The sequence below is a fragment of the Pteropus alecto genome, unplaced genomic scaffold, assembly GCF_000325575.1.
Source record: "Pteropus alecto unplaced genomic scaffold, ASM32557v1 scaffold61, whole genome shotgun sequence".
NCBI classification, from domain to species: domain Eukaryota; kingdom Metazoa; phylum Chordata; class Mammalia; order Chiroptera; family Pteropodidae; genus Pteropus; species Pteropus alecto.
Genome location: NW_006434835.1, coordinates 2,955,092 through 2,977,935, shown reverse-complemented (window position 1 = coordinate 2,977,935; position 22,844 = coordinate 2,955,092). Strand labels below are relative to the sequence as shown.

The window sequence follows — 22,844 nt, the reverse complement described above, 5'->3', positions numbered from 1 at the left end:
TTACTTGATTTTATAGCTCCATGCAATGACATTGGTATCACATGGCATTATATTTAAGTTAGAAACTGCCTAAACCAAATGATGCGTGCCATTTAAATAAACAAGCTCTTGAAAATAAATTTCAGTGCCATCAAAAATGCTGTTTTTTTTGTTGGTCACACATTGTTGGCTTTTCTTTTCTTTTTCTTTCTTTCCTTCCTTTCTTCCTTCCTTTCTTTCTTTTTTTCTTTCTTTCTTTCTTTTTCTTTCTTTTCTTTCTTTCTCTTTATCTCTCTCTTCCTCTCTTTCTCTTTCTTTCTTTCTTTTTAGAAATAGGCCTCAAGAGGAAATAGCAAATATCTTTAGTATTTCTTTAAGAAAACACACCCAGAAAAGAAAAATTTCCGCGTTTCACTAAACTAGCCGGCTCCTGATGCTTTCCACTGGCCTCCTCTGCCTTCCTCCCGCAGCTGACGGTCTCTGTGTGAACACGGAGCCCAGAGCTGCCTCTCGGCCGTGGGTGCCCGGTGCAGATGGGGACCCGAGACCCCAACCGGGCGGAGGGGAGCGTGGCGGTCGGCGATCACGCGCCGAGCCGAACGTCCCAGAACGTCGACGCGGCGTCTGCACGGCACACTGAGCGGAAGGGGCGGCACCCACACACGTTGCTGGCTCCGCTCTCTCTGAGCCCGAGGCCCAGGGGTCACACGAGGAAGAGGGCACAGGGTCGCCACCGACTCTTCAGAGCATCGCGTCTCGATCCCGGGTACTTCAGAGAGCGAACAGGAAGGCCCTTCCTGGCATTTGAATGTCGCCGCGCTTTGCGACGGCACCTCGAAAACGTCGGCACCCTCTGCTCCGTGCACGGTCCTTGCCGTGCTCCTGGATGCCCCGAGTCTGGCCCGCACCCCAACCTCGGGGTGAGTCAGTCAGCCTCTGGGGGCCTCAGTTCATAGAGAAGGATGACCTGGAAGGGCTGCCATGACAGCTTGCTGAGGTGAGGGACTCAGCACCCGCTGGTCTGGGCCTGCAGGAGCTGGGCAGTGAGTGCCAAGAGACAGGCGCTTCGCGGCCACTTGCTCCTAGGTGTAGCCTCAGGCCCTCCTACCACGCACACCTTTGCGTCTCTTAGGCACAGTTCAGGTCTAAAGGTTTCGCCCTCAAACCACCGGGCCTTCACCTGGCTGGAGGATGTTCCAGGAGGGTCGTATCTCGTTAACTGTCCCCCGTACGCCCACAGCCCCGTCAATAAGTCCTGTTTCCTAAGACTTTCCCCGACAATGGCCGTCCAGCTCCCAGCTCTTCCCAGGGTTCAGCTCGACGGCTGAATTTCGGGGCTAACCCGCATCGCCTTTCCCTTCTCTTGGACGAAACGGTGCACAATGGCGTCTGCGGAAAGTGCCCCCCACGTTATCTGGGCTCCCTCACGGGAACCGCAGCCGGCTGACGTGTACCCACCTCTTTCAAATTGCAGCTTTTTATATCTTTGCATCATTTCTGCCGCGACCATACACTCGATCTACGGGGAAAAATACAAACAAGGAGCGTAAGCAGCCGAGGGCTAGAATGTCAAGGAGGTCAGCGTAAACAGGACTCGCGACACCCCGATAAGCAAGCAGGCAGGCTGTGCACGTCACCGAACCCCGTCCGTCCACCGCACGTGCCTCGCTCTCCTGCAGCTGGCCCTGTTTGGGGCAGGCAGCATCCGGACAGCTGATCGCAGTTTCTAATCCTTCTTTGATCAAGAGCTCGACGTACTGTTTCAGGCACTGAAAAAAAACAGAGAAGTGTCTGTAAACATCTCCACTTCCTTAAGGCTGAAGGAGCAGCACGCATAAAATGCGCACGGTCAAGACCCTGTTCCATTCTCACCGTGTGGCCCGTAGCGGCCACCAAGTCTGAGGTTGTATCACTCAGCGAATGTTTACGGAGTCCCCCCCACCCCGTTCCAGGGACGGCGTGCTGGTTCTCAGGACCGTCTGCGGGTCGGGTCTCTGCACACAGCCCCAGCAAGGACAAGGCCAGTGCACCTCACAGCAAGGGGACAGGCGGCGAGGGTCCTGGGCACCACACCGAGCAGGTGCACGGTGGACGCCAGGCCCGGTCCACTGCTCCATGTCCTCCTTAGAACATTCTTACAGGAACCGCACAGCCCCTCCACCTGTCAGACGTGAACACGGAGTCGCCCAAGAAGGGGCGTGCGGCTTACCCAGACCCCACAGCCGAGCCGGCCTCAGACCCTCAGCGCCCTGCTCTCCCCGCTGGGGACTGGGCAGCGGTCTGCACCGACGCCCCGCTTGCCAGCGGCTGCTCACTACAGCCTCACCCACGGGGCGCCCGGCCGAGCATCCGAAGCCAGTCAGAGGCACAAAGCAGATTTCACATCAGAGGTGACGCGGCCGTCACAGAGCCGATCCCTCTTGCTCCGCAGCCTCCTGGCCTGAGAAAGCCAGGGCTTCCCCGACAAGCGCATTGAAAACAGCGGCTGGAAGGAAAGATGGAGCTTCGCCAGGCGAGCTCACGGCTGAGAGAGACGGAGACAGACTCTCCGGCTTCTGGAGGAACTCAGGGAGCACAGGACACTGGCCGCGACAGGACGGACGACAGTGTGAAACACAGCAGCACCCCGAAATCGACCTTCGATCACGGCCCAGCCCACCGCGTGGGTCCACGACACCAGCACTGTGAGGGGCTGTAATAGCGAGTCCCCGAAAGCCCGCGGCTGTTCCCTAAGCCTGCTCCAAAGATGCATGACCCCCTCCCCCGAGAACGCGTGGCCAGCTGTGGTTCCTGCTGGCTCTGCGTCTGTCACTCTCTCCCGGCCTCGCTCTTCTGACCTGCAAATTGGGTGGTTTCACCCCGGAAGAGTTATAAAAAGTCTGTGCGGGAGGGAGCATCTAGGTTACCTGGAAAGCAGCATGCGTTCAATATGTAAACAACAGTTTGATCTCGATGGGTCCGCCTCACATTTCACCCAACCAGAATGCGTCACTCATTAAAGACGCTAGATGGCCAATTTCTTTAAAAAGTAGAAATCAAGGAACTCCTCAAAATGAGCCATTTCCTACGGCTTCTCTCGAGAGCGCTAAAGCAGAAGGCTGTGACTAGCTGTCCACCGCGATGCTGGCGCCCGTGAGCCGAAGTCCCCCCAGGATGGCAGTGGCCCTGAGCTCAGACCAGGCTGGAACCGTCCGCATGTCGCCAACCCCCAGCCTTGAAGCCCCACCTGAGGCACAGGCGGCAGAGGCTTCGGTGGCAAACTCATCCACACCATCACCCCGGCCGAGGGCGGGCAGCAGGGGACGGGCGGCAGCCACACGTGGCCTCCATCAGGCCTGTGCCCACGCTGGTGGCAGCAGCTGGCCTGTGTGGGGAGACAGCGAGGTGGCTGAGAGGCATGCTGAGCCCCTGCCGCCGCGGCCTGCAGTTGGGAGGACCGTCCCGTTTATGGCCGGTACAGCATGAGGAGAGACAGACCCCAGTCCTGTTAGGCAGAGCCACAGCGGCTCGTCTGGGCCACAGCTGCCTCGACAGTGGAACAGGGATGCCCGCCCCGCTGGACCTCCGCGACAGGAAGCAAGACGGGATACAGAAGCATCTAGCACAAGGCAGGAGCGGGGCGCCAGCTAAGCACAGAGCGACTCTGCCGTCTGCCTATCTGTACGCGCTGTTTCTTACAGTCATAGGTTAGAAATCAAAACCTGAGCAACGAGATCATTATTTCACTTTCTATAATTAAGTTCGTCTAAACTGGGTCTCTGGAGGACACCGGAATGCCATCAACCAGTAAAACGCTGACATCTCTTACGATACTGCGCAGAGCAGACATAATGAGAGCGGGTTTATGCTCCCTGAGAAGCAGAGCGCGCAAAGCCTGCGTGGGCGATGCACGCCGGGCAGGGCTGCGGCCTCGGGCGCCAGCGTTCAGACCGTGCACGCGGCAGCTGCGTCACGACTGGCTGCGGCTCCCCCAGAGTGAGCGTCCCACGCCATGGACGGCCCCGGCACAATCCGCACGGTGACTGTTCCGGGAGACTCCAAGCGTCTACTACAGACACACGAGGACACGTGCATCGGCCACGGAAAACAAGCCCAGGCCGCTTGCAGACAGGAAGTGGACTGTGCCTCACAGGCTATGTCGTCCGATCTAGTAGCACAGAGGTGTCTTGAAATGAGCACGAGGAGAAATGGGGTACGAGAGAGACTTCTGTAAAGACGAATGTTCAGGACGAGAGCAGGTCCTGATGTGCGTCCCTACTGCCCCGGGAACCGCAGCTACCGGCCACCAAGGGCCGTGGGAGGACCAGCTCCGCGTTCCCCACTCCACCTGCTTGGTCCACCAAACAAAACAGGGGAGTCCGGCAAGGTGCCTTCGCTCCCTCAAATGGAGGAACCAAGAGTTTTGTTTGTCTCAGGAACCAGAAGGGGCTGGGGTGACGGATAAGAGCACCCGCTTGGGCACCTGGCCGAGAATGGGGCAGGGCTCCCGGGCGGAAGGAAGAGAGCAGGTCGGCCTCGGGATGGAGAGTCAAGTGCACAAAACAGGAAGAGAGAAAGCGGGTCCCACATGTCCTTCCTGGGCAGGAAGGCATCGGGACCCGGGGGCGGGGGGCGACGAAAGCCCAGCGCCCTTGACCTCCAGAGCCGACCTCCAGAGCCCGCCTCCGGAGCCGCCCTCTGCCCCCGCGACGCCTGCCCGAGCCCGCAGCCCCGCCGAACGCACGGCTCCTCCTCGCCCCTTCCGCGGTCTCCGATCGATTTGAGCGTGTGATCTGCACTGGAGTTGCTTTTTTATTTCTCCGGTAATTCTCAAGTCACAGAAAACCGAAACAACAACAACGAGAAAAGTGAATGAATGCATCCCCTGGCGCCAAGCGATCCTCCCTGAGGGGCGACTCAACCTGGGCAAGCTGGATGGGCCACTTCGAGCAAAGACACGCCTTGGTGGTGAGAGGCGGCCCCCAGGGCGAGAGGCGAGCAAACGCGCCCGAGGGCACCAGGGCAGAGGGGACTGGATTCCACCTGTGGACGCCTGAAAGTCCCTCCAGGCAGGAGGGGGCAACTGCCCCAGAGCCAGCGACTGGACGCTCCCTGACCAGCTGCACCACCCTCCCACAGCGTCTAGAGATGACAGTGAACCATTCCTGTGTCTACGGGGGGAGGTCGGTCTCTCCGCCTCGCCCTCCCATCCTCCCCGGCTCAGAAAAAGGCCAAAGCGATTTCCTGTCCTCCAGGCTAAGGTAACTCTCCTGGGGCCCAGGTCTCGGCCGCCGCACGGAGAGAGGCCCCCTGCGTGCAGTGCACGGAGCCTTCGTTGATCAGCCATCAGGAGCCCTGCAGTAAACCCAGCGTTCGGAGCGTCCAGAATTCTGCCCCCTGGAACGCCAGAGTCCGGCACAGCAGACTCAGTCAGAGGTGGGGACTGCAATGTGAGAAATAAGGTCTGTGACATGTGAGCGAGAATAAAGAACACGTCTCCTACAAAACAGCGGGAAAGTCTGTCTCGTGACAGATTTTAATCCAGACATGTAAATACTAGGCAGGCCACACACGTGGTCCACTTATAACTCAGCTAAAATGTAGAAGCGATTCTGGCTTTTTATAATTTGAAGAAAATGGTCTTTTTGTTTTTTCTTTTCTGGACCTTTATTTGTTTTTTTGTTTGTCTGTTTGTTTCTATTCCTTGAACGGGAAGGAAAAAGCACGTGAAATTAAATGAGGTGACCGGAAAACAGACCTATGGTGTCGCTTCCCTTTCCTGTGTGTAAGACGTCGGTCTGAGGGAGGGATGCTGGGAACAGAGGTCCCTGTCACCAGATGAGGCTGGCTCCGCCTGGGAGAATCTAAATGTGACCTCGGGGTGCGCGCGTACCTTCCCGCCCGGCGCCCCGCCAGGGGCAGCCAGCATGACAGCCGGGCACGCTCGGGGGTCGGCACCGGCACAGCCGGGCACGCGACCGTCTGGTCCAAAGTGAGGTGCGAAGCTTTTCTTTCCAGAAAGGCGAGCGCACGCACGGCCAGACCCCCTCCCCGCTTCCAGAACTCCGTTTAGCTGACGGCCTGTGCCCCCGGAGCACCTGGGGTGGAAGCCCACGCGGGTGGCCTGGCTGACTTAGGGAACCAACGGGGAAGCCTCGGAGGGAGGCGCGTCGCCGGCAGAGGTGAGACAGAGCTCGGCTTGCTGTCTGGAACACGGAGCGAAGGCGCGCGCGGACACCCTTTCCCACGGCTGTTTGCTCCCACACGGACCCACCAGGGTACAGAAGACACACTGGCACTGGGCCACGGTGGTCATCTGCTCCAGCGGGTACTCCCCGAGGCACAGCTTGCAGGACACCAGCGGGTCGAGGGCCAGGTCCCACGTGGGCCGGTACCGCGTCGTGGTCATGGCCGAGCAATCTGAAACGAGAGGAAACGGACGGCCGTCAGCCCCCTCGCGGTCGCCCCCGGGGCGCGGTGGAAATCATGTCCCTGGGCTGCAGCCGGGGAGCCGGGAGGGGCCCAAGTGGCTGGTGATGGGCCCGGCCCCGTCCTCCCCCCGTCCCTCCAAAGGGCACTGAGCAAGACACCCCCCGGAGCCCGGCAGCCAGCCCAGGACCCCCCACCCCACACTGCCGAAGAGAAGCTTTTGTTAAAACAGTTACGGACCGGATGGGGCTGGTGTCCAGTTTCTGCTGGAGAAACACCCCAGGGAGCCCGGTCAGTGACGCTCTCCCCTTTCAGGCCCCGGCGCCCCCCGAATGACCCCACCTTTCCACACCGGCCTCCACCCACACCGGCCGGGTGTCACCCGACCCTCCAGACACTGCCGAGCACCACGGCCTCCCGACGCCCCGGCAGATGCTCTAAAGCGTTAGCTTCACAGGGCAAGGGCCTTGGGCAGATCTGTTCGCTGTGTGGCTGGTGCACCCAGCAGTGCCCAGTGTGTCATGGATACACATTAGTGGACGTCACTGTCACTTCTCCATCCTCATGAGACGACCTCTGCCCTCGTCCCTTCACAGGGCAAGGGCCTTGGGCAGATCTGTTCGCGGTGTGGCCGGTGCACCCAGCAGTGCCCAGCACGTCACGGACGCTCGATACACATTAGTGGACATCATCGTCACTTCTCCATCCTCATGAGACGACCTCTGGCCTCGTCTTCATCCACCCCCAGCCTGCGTCCCCCAGCAGGACCAGTAAGCTCCTGCTGCTGCTCAGGGGACACGGGAGGGCGTGGGGCTCCAGCTCCCAGCCCGGCTCCCGAGCCAGTAACTGCCTGTCGGTTGCATCTAGAGATCCGAATTTTACTCCAGACCCTCTGGCACTTGGTTTAAGCCTATGACACTTAAGGGTACTGCGACAGGTGAGTATGTGCTGTATCATGCCAGCACCCCATGCTCCCCAAACTCAGAACCGGGTAGGGTCAGTTAAAATCTCAGAATAAAGCCCCTGGCCCGCTGGACTCTCCCTGATTGCTACTGAGAGATTAGGTCGAAACTGACTCAAATGACATGATTTCTTTCCTGCCCCGCCTTGCCGTCGGGCCTGAGGAAGGGAACGACGTGGGTACAGGACAGTCCCACGTCCCCTGCTGGTTCGTCTAGTCCCGACTTCACGCTGACGGCAGAGAGTTGCATGTACGAGGAAGATCTGACACACCCGCGGAAAAGGGAACACAAAACGAAACGCCAGCAGAGGACCAGCGTGCACGCGGAACGGCTGCGGGATCACAGCAACGGCGGAAACGGATCGGACACGGCCCCCGGCCCGGGGGTCTGCAGACTCAAATCACGAACAGCCCCTGCCAGACCTAACGCTAATGACACAGGGCGGCCCGGGACCCGTGGGAAACTGGGGCTCCAGGCTTCGGTGAAGACGCCGGCAGCCTGGGCAGAACCGCAGCACAGGAGGGCTCTGCGGGGGCGGAGCTTGCGTTTGGAAGGGAGGGGTCCCGATCCACGCAGGAGCAGGTATCAGAACAGGAGAGAGGGGCACCCTAACACGCTCGCCAGCCCAGAGGGACACCCTAACACTCTCGCCAGACCAGAGGGACACCCTAACACCCTCGCCAGCCCAGAGGGGCACCCTAACACCCTTGCCAGCCCAGAGACACCCTAACACCCTCGCCAGCCCAGAGGGACACCCTAACACCCTCGCCAGCCCAGAGGGACACCCTAACACCCTCGCCAGCCCAGAGGGACACCCTAACACCCTCGCCAGCCCAGAGGGACAGCCTAACACCCTCGCCAGCCCAGAGCGACAGCCTAACACCCTCGCCGGCCCAGAGCGACAGCCTAACACCCTCGCCGGCCCAGAGGGACACCCTAACACCCTCGCCGGCCCAGAGGGACAGCCTAACACCCTCACCAGCCCAGAGGACACCCTAACACCCTCGCCAGCCCAGAGCGACAGCCTAACACCCTCGCCAGCCCAGAGGGACACCCTAACACCCTCGCCAGCCCAGAGGGACAGCCTAACACCCTCGCCAGCCCAGAGGGACACCCTAACACCCTCGCCAGCCCAGAGGGACACCCTAACACCTTCGCCGGCCCAGAGAGTGTGGGCAGTAGGCGGGGTGAAGGCAGTCGGCGCCGTGACAGCCAACGGACGCCTGTGCTCGACGGCCCACGGCGGCTTCACGTCCGGCCTCGGTGCGCTCGTCGGCGTGACGGGCGGGTGGCCCCACATCACAGCGTCGTCATGACAGCTAGGAGGTCGGATGAGGGGCTGCCAGACGGGAAATGCTCAGCCAGAAGCCCGTGGCCTCTTCCCGCGGGCCTCATTTAGCCACAGCCTCATCCTGCGCGGGAGACCACGGGGCCGCCACGCCCTGCGATTCGGGACTGGGTTAGTCCCGGAGCCGTCAGGATGGATTTTTAAACCCTTACAATCTCTCAAGCTCTGTCAGTCACGGCTCCCTGGGTCTCGCAGGCACACATCTAGCTGTGTCTTAGGTCGACCCCGAGACAAACCGCCGTGGACCTTACTTACGCGGGGCACCGGGGTGCGGGGAGGACGCGGTCTCTCGGGGGGCCCGTGACAGCACGCTCGGAGGCGCTCAGGCGTCAGGGCACAGGCGTGGGAACACGAGGATGTGAATGTACTAGGTAAGCAGAGGCCCTGACCTACAAGTACTCGAGCGAGGGGCGGCGGGGGGGCGGTCAGCGTCCAGGGCAGGGGCTGGACAGTGGCAGGGATGGACCCGGCCTCCTCCTGGGACAGCCAGTCACAGAGCAACTACAAAGTAGGTGGGCTTTCTGTTGTCAGAAAACAACTCACACACAATCCCAAGTCGCGTCCGAACTGGTCTGAGCCTCCCAGGTCATTTACACGAGCCTCGTCACCAGAACACTCGTGATCCGGGGGTCAGCCCGCTATCTGGGGGTGCAGGAAGTACCAGGATCCAGCCTCATCGCCCTGAATTTATTTGGAGCACTTCTCTACACCCCGAATCCATGCTCATGCCTGTTATGATTTTAAATGCCCGCAAGATCTTTCTGGATCTCGGGCTCACAGGCCAAGGATTTTTTCCTTTATATTTGTCAGCATCCTTTTCTGTTTTAATCTTTAATAATATGTTTTAAGTAACATCCCTTAAGGCTCACTGTACAAGAAAGCAATTATGTTCTGATTGGGAATGTCGGCTAGCCCGAAGGGAGGCCACAAACCTCGAGCAGAAGCAACACAGGCCCAGGGCTGGCTTGAGAAGTCACTCAGGCCCAGAAATGCCCCCTGGGGGCAGAGGCTGCTAAGGGCCTTCTCTGTGCTGGAGAGCGGGAAGTGGCTGTCAGCAGTGTGAGGGGGCCTGGGCTCGGATTCTGCAGGGCGTGGGGGCAGCAGCTTCAGGGCGAGGAGACCTCATTCTGCAATCCGGCAGACCTGGGTTCAAACTCTCCTTCAGCCACTCGGTCATGTGATTTGGGAGACACAATGTAACCTCAGATTTTTCCCGTCTGTAAAATCTTACACCATCACCTGCCATGTACGCTTGCTGTGACGAGTGAGTGAGAAGTGATATACTTTAAATTCCTGGGACATACTGCCTGCTTGGAAAGTGGATGTCGTTAGCCCGTGTCGGGTTTAGGAACCTGGACACTAAGTGACATGCTCTAAAGGGAGGAGACGGAGCAGAGCAAAGCCACGATAAACCTAGTCTTCGAGGAAGTTCAAGGTGACGGCCACACTCTGTGGAAGAAGAAAACCTAAAACCTCTGAAGCCTCTTGCTTCACCATCCGCTGTGCGGTCTGGTCGAGGACTGGACGTCACCCCCAAATGCATCCAGCAGGGCAGAAACCCAGCTGCGCCCTTCGACATGGAGCCCTTAAAGCCCATGGGTTTAGGAACCTGGACACTAAGTGACCCACGGTCAGTTCCAGGCGGCGACACCTCGTGAGCAGCCTCCCGCCCCACGCACCAGGCCTTGTCCCCCCGACCGCCCCTGCTGGGGCTTCCTGCTCGTCCCAGCTCCGAGCTGGCCTCCTCTTCCTGTTTACAGCCTCTCTGAAGACGTGACCCTGAGCACAAATTACAGGCCTGACCTCTCACTTCCTTTCTTCCTGGACCACGACTTCCACTTGACCTTGCGAGACCGTGGCTTCCCACTGCGCTGGGCCCACGTCGGCAGGGCCCTCACCTCCCGGCCTAGGAGCCGCTCTTGAAGGCCAGTTCCCAGTTTCCTGGCACCAGGTCCATATTCTTTTCCCTCCAGAGTCGATGTTCTGAGCTGCATTCAAAATCCTGATTCAAACGGTGACAACAATAAGACACAGTTTACAACAACAACAACAACAGAAGTGCATATTGTCTAAGCCCATCCTGAACCTCCCTGCACACAGGACGGGCTGAATGGGACCCAAACCTGGAACAGCTGCAGAGTCGAAGCAGGAATTTGCTAAGAGAATCACAATGCGCAATAAAAGAAAAAAAAACAGCCTTTGTTTTCCTAATGTGAATGTCGAGTCACACGGAACAACAAAACTATTTTAAGAACATCTGGTCGATTATAAGTATTATTCAATCTAAGCAATTCCCAGTGTTTATAAGATGCGTCACTTGCTGAGCCACCGCTGGGCTCTGGGTCCTGCGCTGGGGCGGGAGAGGTGGCCGGGGGGACGGGCAGCCAGACGGACGGCAGTCCCTGAGTCCACGTGACGAGGCGCAGCAAAGTGCGCGACCCGGCCAGGACCGTCACGGCCCCAGGCTCCGGGGCCGCGACTTCCGTGGGTTCCCGTCCCCCACCTTTGCAGTTGTCGGTCACCCAGTCACTGTCCCCCTTGTACCCTGACGACCTCCGCAGACAAAGCCCTGGTCTCCTAGAGCTGGGGGCGTCTCCCCCAGCCGAATCCCTCCCCCTCCTCGCCACTCCTCCCCTCCACCCCGGTCCCCGGTGCCCTGAGACGTCCCCCCGACTGCTCGGGAGCCCCCAGCCGTCCCCCGCGTCTGAGTCTCTGCAGTGGCCTTTCAGGGGTTCTCGGCGTGCGCTCCGTGACACGGCAGCACCACAGCACCAGCGTGGCCGAGAACAGGCGAGTACACGGTTTCCAGGGCCCTAGCCCGGGCCTACTAAATCGGGGACTTTTGGAGGGACGGGCAGACGCAGCCATCTGCACCTCCAGGGCCTTGCAGGGCATCTCGTCCACAGCGGGGTCTGAGCACCACGCTCACGTCGCCCCTCCTGACAGCACCCCCGCCAGCTCCCTCCGACCCCGGGGTCAGCAAATGCATCATCGCCCCCAGAACACACTGAGTGGCCCGCACTGCCTGGCCGGGGGCTCCGCCCCGCACGTAAACTCTGGCTTATCTGTTTTCATGACTTAGGTTGCCTTAGGCACGGCGTTCCCCGTCCCCACGTGTGTCAAGCCCCCGGCTTGACGACATATTCGAGGCTAAGTCCATTTCCTACCCTTTGTGACGGTGCTGGTCACAGGCAGACGTCTACACACGCGGCCCTGACCGCGGACGTGCGGGCACGCACCTCGCCCGCATCGGGTGTGCCAGGCACCATGCTGTCACCTTCACACATTACTGCGTTTGTCCGCACGGTCCCTCTGAGACTTTTCTAGTTTGCTATACTTTCCATTTCACGAGTGAGGAAACCAGGGCACAGAGGGCGAGGTGACTGCTGGGGCGGGCAGGGCCCTGGACGGACGGCGCTCTGCCCGGCCCGCGGGTGAGGCCGGGGCCCACGCCCAGGCCTCCTCCGCGCACCCTGGTGGCCCGAGGGATGAGAACGGAGCTTTCTGGGTCCGCAGAGGTTCAGAGAAACTAACTTCAGTTCTGCCTCGGCATCCGGGGCCCCCCCTCGCCATGTCCATTCCGGCAGTGGCCGCAGAAAGTCACAGTCGTGGCCTCATCGCTGTGGGCGGCCCCAGAAGCACAAGGACGGGAGCCGAGCAGAAGGCAACTCAGAGGCGCTGACTTGCTCATGCGCGTGGCTTCGGGGCTTTTAGGCTGCGACAACCACGACTCATCCGTAAAATATCACCAGTTCCAGCAACCTCGCGGCCAGACCTTTCCCCAAATAACTTGCAAAGGTATGTGCACTTGAAAACCTGGATGTTTACAGCAGCTCGACTCGTCACGTCCCAAACCCGGAAGCAACGGAGACGCCCTCCGCCAGGTGGACAGATGGCTGCGGTCCCTGCAGACGACACGGCGCCCCTCAGGGCTGAGCAGAAGTGAGCTCTGGGGTCCTGACAGGACGTGCAGGGACCCCAGGTGCGCATCCCTGAGTGAAAGGGCGAGTCTTGACAGGCTACGGACTCCGTCATCCGAACTATGCGACGCTCCGGAAAAGGCTCAGTTACGGAAATGGCAGAAAGATGAACGGCGGCTGCAGGGGAGGAGGGGTGACCGGGAGATCCGGAGGGCGTTTAGGGCCGTGACGCCACTCAGCAGAAAACTATGATGGCGGGTGACACAGCTCCCGAAACCCATGGGACGTGCAGCTCCAAGAGCGAGCCCGAGCGAAAACGCTGCGCGCCGACCTGTGTCCCCCCAAATCTGTGCATTGCAGCCCTAAACCTCAGTGTGGCAATATGGCTTTAGGAGACATTAGGGTTAAATGGGGCCACGAGAATGGGGTCTGATCCAGTGGGACTGTGGCTTCTTCAAAGAGGAAGGTCTCTCTCTGTCTCCCGCTCTCTCTCTCTCGCACGCACACACGCACGCACACACACACGCACGCACACGCGCACACACACACTCCTGAGGACTCAGCGAGAAGGTGGTCATCTGATAGCCAGAAACAGGGCTCTCACCAGACCCTGACCCTGGACCTCCAGTCTGCAGATCTGCGAGAAATCAGATGAGATCTTGTAGTTTAAGCCCAGTCTGTGGCGCTGGTCACGGCGACCACGACTAACAGTAACCTATGGACGCTGGGGGACCGTGACGCGACGGCGTGGGCTCGGGGACGGTGACAGGTGCACCGTCCGCGGCAAGGCGTCAGCAGTGGCGGCCGGAGGCCGCGCGTGGGGCAGGAAGCGGGCAGGACCTGTGCCGTCCCTGCTCTGCTGGGGCCCCGAAGCCCTTCCATCCGCGAACTCCCCGTCCTGTCTGCAGCTGCTCCCTGACCTAAGTCGGAAGCTCAGCCCGGAGCAAACCAAAGCAGAACCATCCCCAGATCGAGTTTATGTTTAAAAAATTACGGATTTTATTTAAACCAAAATAAGTCTACTGAAATGCAGATTCAGTGGGGAAGGGTACAATTTTCAGCTAGTGTCTCCTCACTCGACACTGTTAAAAATCTGAAAAATACTGGCCTGACTACAGTGGAGCAGGTCTGCGTGTTATTTTTAACCATCAAAACGCCTTATGGGTTTTCACGTGCTAAGGGACACAGAGACACCAAGAAGGGTTCTTGGTAAGGCCCGACTGCACCGCAAGACTGCACCGCAAGACTGCACCGCAAGACTGCACCGCAAGACGCCCCCTCAGACACAACCTCAACCTCACACCGTGAGGGCTGAAAGCAGAACTTGTAGGGAGAGAGAGAGAGAGAGAGGGAGGGGAGGGGAGGGCGTGAGGGAGGGAGGAGGGGGGGAGGGAAGGAAGCTGCTCCTGGTCACTGCACCATAACAGGCACCCACATCCAGAGTTCGCAGGGCGGCAGGAGGAGCAGACACAGCCGACAAAGGGTCACCTGTGGACCGGAGGGAGAGGCCGGCCGTGGGAGCTGCCCTCTGCACAGAGGCCCTTCTCAGTTCTCAGCAGGCTCACTGGAGAAACGGCCGCAGACAGTTAAGTGCAGGCTGAGTGGGCTCTTCCTAAGGCACGCACCTGCTCAGGTGAGGGGCACCTGCCCAGGGGAGGGCGGCGAGGAGCTCCGTCCCCTGGGGCATCCTCACTGTGAGATAGAGAATCGGGACCGGGCAGGAACCCCCTGGGTGAGGGTGCTGACGCAGAGGGAGCCGCTTCCTCCCATGAAGCAGCCCCTCCCCCACTCCCGGGGTCCCGCCCTCCAAAGCCTTTGCCAAAGAAAAAAGTCTGTGCTGGGGGAGAGGCCACCTGAGCAAGGTTCCCAGCAAGCCCCAGGGCTCCGCGGCTGCTGCCTGGGGGCGTGGCCAGATGGGGCGCTCCCCACCCTAGGACTCAGCCGGGATCACGCTGCAATTTTTTTTTTCTGCAAGGTCAGGTCACCAGGGCCGCGGCCCTGAACCGCCTCCTCGCCTCCTCGCCGGGCAGGGCTGCCCGTGCGCTTGCTCCAGAAGCTGCCTCTCCCGCTGGGGGCTTGACTTGGGACACGGCTGGCCTCCAGGGCCCCCCGCTTCAATTCTAAGGCAGAGCTGCCGCAGCCGCCCCCCCACCCCCAGGCTCCCAGGAAGCTCTCCACGGACAAGCCTGGGCATCTCGGCAGCCCCCACACTGCACTCTGTCCCCGGCCGGCTCGCCGACCTCCATCCAGGAATGAAATGCAGAGGGAGACACAAAGGACCTATTGTTTCAGCTCCAATTTGCCCACACAAACATCACGCTCCGCTGCCCGCGAGCGATGCTGTGAAAATCAAAGTCATTACGTTTTAAGGCTGAAGGGTCTTTGGATCTTTCGTCCTTTATGAGATGATTTCCTTGCTCCCGGCTGTTGAGAGATTTGCCGAGAAGTCACAGAACCACCCACCCGCACCCCAAACCACTTCCTTCTACCTGGTAACGTATTATTGACAAACGCTGCCAGTGACAGTTAGACATTGGCCCCATCTTTTCCGGTAAGGACACAGGAGTGAGCAGCAGCATATGTGACATCGTGATAGCCACGGGCCATCCATTCCCTGCCCTGAACTGATCTTACACGCAGGAGCAGTTTGCGGGGTGTGGAGACTGCTCCATGCTGCCATCTGCTCCTTTAAGCCCGTCCTGGCTGATGGCAAGGCGGTCTGGGAGCACACCTTTGGCCAGCTCAGGTCGGGGTAGCACAGGCGCGAAGGCTGGTGTTCGCGTCTGGTCCCAGTGCGAGTGTCTGCGGCGCCCCACACGCCAGTCGTGGGGAGACACAGGCGGAGGGACCTGCTGTGCGGTGCCTGCAACGCGCCAGAGCAGGGATCGGGGGAGTCTGTCCAGCAGGGTCCAGTGACAAACGGGGCTGAGGACAAGTGGTCGCAACCTTGATGCACTTTGAAACAAAAGCTGCTCAGGTGTGCTGACCCTTTGGCTGTGAGAGCGTGCCCGGCCCAGGGTCCCCCAGGGCTCTGACCTTAGCAACCGGGAGGGAGGACAGAGGACGGAGCTGCCACCGTGACGTCCAGGGAAGGAGCAGGTCTGGGCAGCATCATTACCGCCCGGCTGCACGGAGCTCAGTGGACCCCGCGGAGCTCGGTCCCCCTTCCCACGTGTTATGGGGACAGCGGGCAAGGCCAGCGCAGAGCCCAACAGGACCCCTCGAAGCCTTTACAGCGGGGCCTGTGAACCACGGGCCAGGCTTTTCTTTACGTAGCCTGCAAGTAAGAATATTCTTCTTTTGCATTTTTTAAGATCAAAAAACACACACACACAGAAGCAAACAAAGCAATGTCGCCAAACAAGCCTAAAACACTCGCTCATTTTGCTGACCGTTTCACAGGTCAGCGTCCTCGACTGCACATGTGGGGTCAGCACAGGAGCCCCAGACGACACCACAGAGTCCGGACAGTCCTGCCAGAACCCTCCAGGAGGTGAGTCAAGACCAAGGCAAGCACCTGGGCAGCCTGAATCCTGAGAACATCACTTAGACCACGCGTCACACAAGCAGCCCTCTGTGACCTCCGAGATTAGAAAGAGAAGTGACTAGACACCTGAGCCCCCCACACATGACCGGGACCCCTCACAGGCTCCTCCCATGTGACCGGGACCCCTCATGGACCCCTAACACGTGACCGGGCCTCCCACACGTGACCGGGCCTCCCACACGTGACCAGGCCCCACACGTGACACTCCTTACGATGTAGGAGGCTTGATGCTGACTGCAAACGCAGTTCTGAGTTTCTGTCCTTGGCACCCCACTCACGGAAACTACAGGCTCCTAAGGATTTGTTCTAGAAAGATGCCAGTGTGGCCAGTCCGAGGGCCCGGAGCTCACACCCTTAGCTTCCAGAGACTTCTCCTGCGTGAGCGAGCAGGAGCCTTCAAATCCCCGTGTACCATCCGGTGCACCCCATGGGCTATCCAGGGTACCCCACATGCTATCCAGGGCACCCCACGTGCTATCTGGGGCACCCCACGGCACTCGCACTGGGACCAGACGCGAACACCGGCCACGCCCGCCAGCGGCAGTCACATCCGCCTCCACGTCCGCAGACCTGGAAGCAGTGACACGGGACGTCTGCTGGCACGGGCGCGGGCGCGGTGGCCCACACACGCCTGGGACAGACGCCCCTCCCACGCCGCCCCCAGACGCTCGTCGCCACCTCCGGGCGTAATCAGAGCTCACGTTCGATCACTAACGCACCTGAGCCGGGCAGAGCGACGAAACTGTGCTCCACGGGGCGCGACTCTGCCCTCGATGTAGCCGTGGCCTGAGGACAACCGAAGGACCCGCGTTCACAAGCGTGACAGCCCGGAAGAGCCCCACGTCCCCTCGGCAGGATGGCATCAGCGGCCACAGTACCGGGAAACGCACCCGACACCGCCCACCTCCACTGGCCCTGAGATCGCCCGCAGGAACTCGCAGCGCCCAGCCCCCTGCCCCGCCCTCACGGCACCCCGGGGACCTCCCCCACATCGCCCCCTGCTCCTCCTTATTCATGCCTTGTTTTCTTCACCCTCGAGGGCGTGAGCGCCACAAGGAGTCACCGCTCGACTGCTTAAAACACCTAGTCAAAGGAAACAATTGCTAACATTGGCTCTGTCCTTTACTGCCTGCTTCACTGGGTGGGGCAGAGGCCAGGGTCAGCGGGGCACTGCCCGCCGCGCGGGGTGAAGAGGACTTCCCTCTCCAACAACAGGACGGAAGACCGGGGTCCCGGTCCACCTGTGCCCTGATCGAACAGAGCCGCGGAGCATGCGACACGCCGGCGGGACACAGTGCTTGTGCACGTCCCTCTTCCACTTTTGTTTTGAAGCCCATCGACCATCTCTACAGAGAGAGGAGCCAGCTCATCACGTTCAGCAGACAGACTAAGAGCTGAGGCTGAAGAAGGGTAAACCATTGGTCCAAAGTCCCAAGGCAACAAGTGGCAAATCCAGGATCTTGACCCCAGGCTCCTGGCTTCAGAAGCCCGTGCCCCTCCTGCTCCAAAGCCTGGGCTAGCCCCGGTCTGCCCCGCTGCCCAGGCGGAGGCTCGGCAGGACCCCCCGGGGGCCTCCCCCGGTCACAGTCCCCTGCCCCGGGCATACAGTGCCTATGACCGCCCACTTAGTCCAGCTGGCTACCCTGAGAACACAGAAACGCCGCCGGGGTTTTAACCTGAGGATGGCAAAGGCGCGATGCGAGGCCCCTAAGGTTTTTTCCCGTCGTAGAGAGCCCCCAGTTACTAAAGAAGGCACGTGGCCTGAGACGGCAAAGACAGACCACTCGGCCGGCTAAGAGGCTGAAAACAGGCCGGTGCTCGGCTTCCCCATGAGCAGCTGATCAGCGTGTGACAGACGGCTCCAGTCTTCCCATGGCCGCTGCCAGAGGCCACATGGGCCACTCACCGGAAGGAAAACCCGTCCTCTCCCCGGGGTGTCCCCCCCTCACCAGGAGGCAGCCTGGGTCGTCAGCGTGTTCTCACACACAACAGAAGACCTCGGGTTAGGGGCTGTGACCGGACCAGGTGGTCAGGAGGGTCCACCCGCCGCAGCCCCGTCCACCCAATCCACACGGACCTCTCTGCGCGGGTCCCTAGCCCCACACCTACCTCACCCGCTGTCCTAGAACGCACAGGGCAACAGGACTGACGCGGAGGACGCCCAAGGCCGCCACAGCCTCTCTCGTCTGACCCTGGCTAGGGTGACCCGAATGCAGACGACCAAAGCCACGACCGAGAGACGTGACCACAGCACTGCCGTGACCTGCTCCGCGTCCCTCTCGGTCCCAGGGGCTCCCCCGTGCCCACGCTCCGTCCCTCAGCGAGACGGCACGCAGGGCTCCGGGAGACGTGAAAGCAAACTGCGAACTCACTCAAAATCAGCTCCGACATGCCGGCGAAGACCCGCAGGAGCGGAGCGCAGCGCTCGAACTTCGGGGCCTTTCTCACGGAGAGGGGAGGCCGCGGCCGAGCAGTCGGGGTCTGAGCAGTCGGGGTCTGAGCAGTCGGGGTCTGAGCAGTCGGGGTCTGAGCGCGGCGCCCGCTCGCCCGGCTTCCTGAGCGTGAGGCTCCGCTCGACGCCCGCCCTCCAGAGAACCGGGTGTCATCAAAGACACTGATGCAACCTTTCCTGGAGGGAGACAGAGAGGCGGAACCTCGAATCACTCCCTGGGAAACGCCCCCGACAGGCTGCGAACGGCCTCCCGCGGCCGAGGCGTCTCTGCTGGGCCCGCCCATAACAACGCCCGTCTAGAAGCGCGGTCCTTCCAGCGCACGGCTCTGACCTGCGCATTCACTTCTAGGACCTCTGCAGGGTGTCCCCGGGCGTGCAGCCCTCAGTCACGGAGAAAAGACGTGCGGCCGCCTCGCAAGTAGTCTGTTTCGGGGAAGGACAAAGTTGCTGAAATGATAATGGGTCTAATGGGACTGGGTCTTCCAAGGATGCAAAACTCTGGTCACTTGAGAATCACGAGCATAGAATCATGGCCCCAAAAATAATAGAGCCTGCTACGTGCAAGCAACACCGTCCTCCTCCGGGCTGCGACAGGCCTCTGACACGTCGAGGGCCATTCGGGAGCCTCCTGACCCTCCAGAGAGAGGCAGGTCCAAGCTCTCCAGGGCTGGGGAGGACCGTAGCCACCCCCCCTGCACAAAGCTGAGGAGGGCGGGGGGCCAGGTGTGCGCCTCTGGCTCCCCAGACAACGGCGAGCCGGCCACGACACTATTTCATCAGGCCCCCTCGCCCCGAAACTCCCAGGGACTCCCTAGGGACGCTCGTTAAGCGACAGACAACTCCTCGGCGGCCCCCACCAACGCCGCTAACACCCTCCCCCTCTCGCCTGTCCTCCTGCCCGCTGCCCAGCCACATGCCATGCTGCTCGTCCCCTCCGCAGAGGGACTGTCCACCTGCTTTGCCCACTCCCGTCCCCAGAGACGGCGTGAGGGCTCCGCTAGCACAGAGCAGATGTGCGTAAGGACGGGCTGGCACGGCACCCCAGACAGCGCCGGGGAAAAGGCTCAGGCGGCAGCGTTCCCAGGATCACCGCGCTGTTACCCTAGAAGCTTCCAGGCAACAGCGAGAATGTTATGCCCGTGTAATGTCAGCGACCTGGCGTCTACGTGACACCTGGTAAAACGCGCCAGATGTAGAAAGTATTTATGGAGTGGACGGCCCAATCATTGCTAGAAACTAGGTGTGATTTTTCTTCAGTGAAGTAAAAATGCTCACTTTGGCCCAATAAATGTGTGTGAAAATTGTGCGAAGAACCACGTCCGGTCACCTGTGCTCTGGTGTGACCTCGGGTGGAAACGGGCCGGCTTCCCTTCCTGGGACCCAGGACACCGGCTTCTCGCCCAGGTCTGCCTTCAGCCGGATCTCTGACCTTGACCCTTGCGAGCTCTCTGCACCCCAAGTTACTCACGTGGAAAATGACAGGGCTCATTTCCACCTATTAGATCAACTGAACATCTTCTGAATAATAATGATCTGGTTATAGTCATGGAGAAGCTCACAAGCAAACGTGGCTAGTGACAGCATACCGTGACAGAACACTTTTGAGGGGCAATAGACATTATTTATCAAGGACCTTAAAAATGTTTAAACCCTTTGGTCAAGTGACCCCTTTCCTGGAAATTCATTCACAGAATGAAAAACTGGGAGCATGGAAATGTTTATTAAGGTATTTTCCGTAATAATCCACTCTAGGTGGATACATGTAATTTTTGAAAAGTGACACCAAATCAGTAAGAACAGGATGGAAGGGTGTGGGCCACAGAATGTCACTTTACACTATTAACCAAGGGCTTCAGGGCACAACTGGTGAGTGGAAAGTGAGTGTGAAAAGGACACGCTCATTACGTTAGGCCCTTCAGACAAAGGACACACACTCACACTCGCAAAATCACTGTTCGATTAGAACGAAGAGAAATTATTTTTCTTCCTGCAATATTCCCCTTTATACATAAACTTCGAAACTTCCGCAAAGCCGTGGAAAGTCAAAACAAATAATAAAATGAGAAAAAAATTGCAAAGCATATCCCAAAGAGTTAATCTCCTTAAAACAGTTTTAGAACTTGAGAAATTAAAAGAATGACGGTCTAACAGAAAACGATCAAAGAACGAGAAATAGATCGCGGGGAAAGAAAATCGAACAGCCCCCCAGTCCAGGTCCTCGGAAGGAGAGGAATTCAAATTACCCACACGAGACGCCCCTTCTCACCCATGCGACTGGAAACATTCAAACGTTTGGCCAAGCACTGTAGGTGCGGCTGTGGGCTGACCGCCAGCCCCTCGCCCCGCCGACTGCGGGTCCACCTGAGGCAGCACAGGAAAAGGGGGACCTGGGGGACCCGTCAAGCAGCTCCCCAAACCGTACCTGCACTCACCCGCTGTCCAGAAATTCCTCCTCTAGGCATGCGACCAGTCAGCCTAGGAAATCAGTCATCACAGTCTTGTTTGAAATACCAAAGGATTAAAGGCCACCCACGTAGAAGACCGGCTCAGTGAACCGTGGACGGCCCGCCCAGTGGAACGCCAGGCTGCGCAGCGCAAGAAGGAGGAGGGAGCCTCCTGGACATTAAGCTGGAAAGGTCAGCAGAACGTATAAGGAAAAAGAGAAAGCACAGAATGTGCTGAACGTCGTATAAACTTCGTGCGTATCTGCACGGTTCTTACTCGCACGAAGAAACCCTGGATGGATACCCGAGATCCTAATTAAAACGGTGACCTCACAGGGCGGGGACGGCTGGGCGCTGGAGAGGACGGGCCGCCAGGCACGGAGGCAAACGGGGTTTCTTCATATTTACCTTTAAAAAAATGGGAGCGTGAGACTCACTTCAGATGGAAAGACACACACGGACTAACAGTAAAGGGGTGGAAAAGGGCCCTTCGCGAGGGACCTGGAGGGTGCGGTGCCGAGCGCGGCACGTCGGGGAGAGGGAGACAAAGGCCGCTCGCTCGCGCCTGCGTGTGGGAACGGAGCGAAGGAGCGCGCAGAGACAGACAGGACCTTCTGACGGTCACCAGACGGGAGGGAGCATGGGGTTCGGTGAAAAGCGGGGAGGGATTAAGAAGGATAAAGAGGTTACAACACAGTCGGGGAGGGAGGGAGCACAGCATAGGGAGCGCGGCCAACGACACCGTGACGCATGCGTGCGGTGTCAGCGGGACGCTGGGTTCACGGGTGCCGCGCCGTGAGCGACACGGGCGTCTAATCGCGATGCTGTAAACCTGACGCCAGCCATCACTTGCCTCCTTAAAGTCAGGGGAGGTGCTTCAATATCGTGTAAACTAACAGAGAAGTTCCAGATGGAATTTTAATGGTATTTTTCCTCTCCGAGGTAACTGAGAGGGCCAAAAATGTCCGCATATACCTGCTCTCCCCCAGGTCTCTTCCGAATTTAAAATCCAACATTCCTTTTATCGTCGAAAGGTTCAACATCCTCTGACGGACAGACAGCCTGTCGGAATTAGGATTTTTAGACAAGTGCCTGTCAGCTGAATAAGGGTCAGCCTTGCGAGAGGATTTTATTTTCCCCACAAGGGAAAACCAAGCAACATCAGTTCGAATGAGGATGAAGAAAGATTAGTAACAGCGAAGATGCCTTGAGAATGGGACAGACATACAGACTCCTCAGCCCCGCCCAGCCCGCCTGGCCTCACGCAGGGCGCGCGCCCACCTCCCCACCAAGGACAGTGTCCCGAGTGGGCCGCCTCGCCTCGTGCTGACTTCCCGAGGAAGCCCTAGGCCTCCCCACTGCACGGCCTCTGCTCACAAGTGTCCACGCCTCTCCCTGTCCACCCAGTGAGTTGTGTCCCCCCCTCACGGTCCAGCGCACTGGCGTCTTCCAAGGCCACGACGGTCCCAGGATTTCTGACATTCCCGTGATTCTCGCGGGTCCCTGTCGGAGGCCCCTCAGCCACACCCGGGACTGACAGAGTCCTCCCCCTGCATCGAGTCTGTAAGATTCTCAGGATCCGAGCCATGCCCCGCCGCCTCGTGCCCCGGGCTCGTGTGTGGCACTTATCCTGGGGGTTCGATGACAATATGGTGGCTTTGCGATGCCAACATGCACGGGAAAAGCCGAGGAAGTGCAATCAATGAACCCGGCTACTCTGTGGTGTCGACCGACAGTCGCTGGGGCCAACAGCCACCAGCACCACCTGGGGGGCGGCGAGGGAC

At 59.5% G+C, this 22,844-nt stretch overlaps 1 protein-coding gene across 11 annotated transcripts in view; it reads right to left on the bottom strand.

Moving 5' to 3' along the window:
• Nucleotides 1-22,844, bottom strand: part of RNF144A (ring finger protein 144A) — a 65,572-nt gene that overhangs the window by 18,971 nt on the left and 23,757 nt on the right. For 5 of the 11 annotated variants that reach the window (XM_025045725.1, XM_015588226.2, XM_006910219.3 and 2 more), the window contains 3 exons: nt 6,233-6,378; nt 1,644-1,748; nt 1,438-1,498 (listed from right to left, as the gene is read on the bottom strand). In XM_025045725.1, coding sequence (XP_024901493.1) covers nt 1,438-1,498; nt 1,644-1,748; nt 6,233-6,367 — 301 coding nt within the window. In that variant the 5' untranslated portion in view covers nt 6,368-6,378. Of the gene's footprint in view, nt 1-1,437; nt 1,499-1,643; nt 1,749-6,232; nt 6,379-10,500; nt 10,700-14,242; nt 14,321-18,536; nt 18,794-21,038; nt 21,743-22,844 lie in introns of those variants that run through there. The other 6 variants (XM_025045729.1, XM_015588224.2, XM_015588225.2 and 3 more) reach the window with 6 other exon arrangements.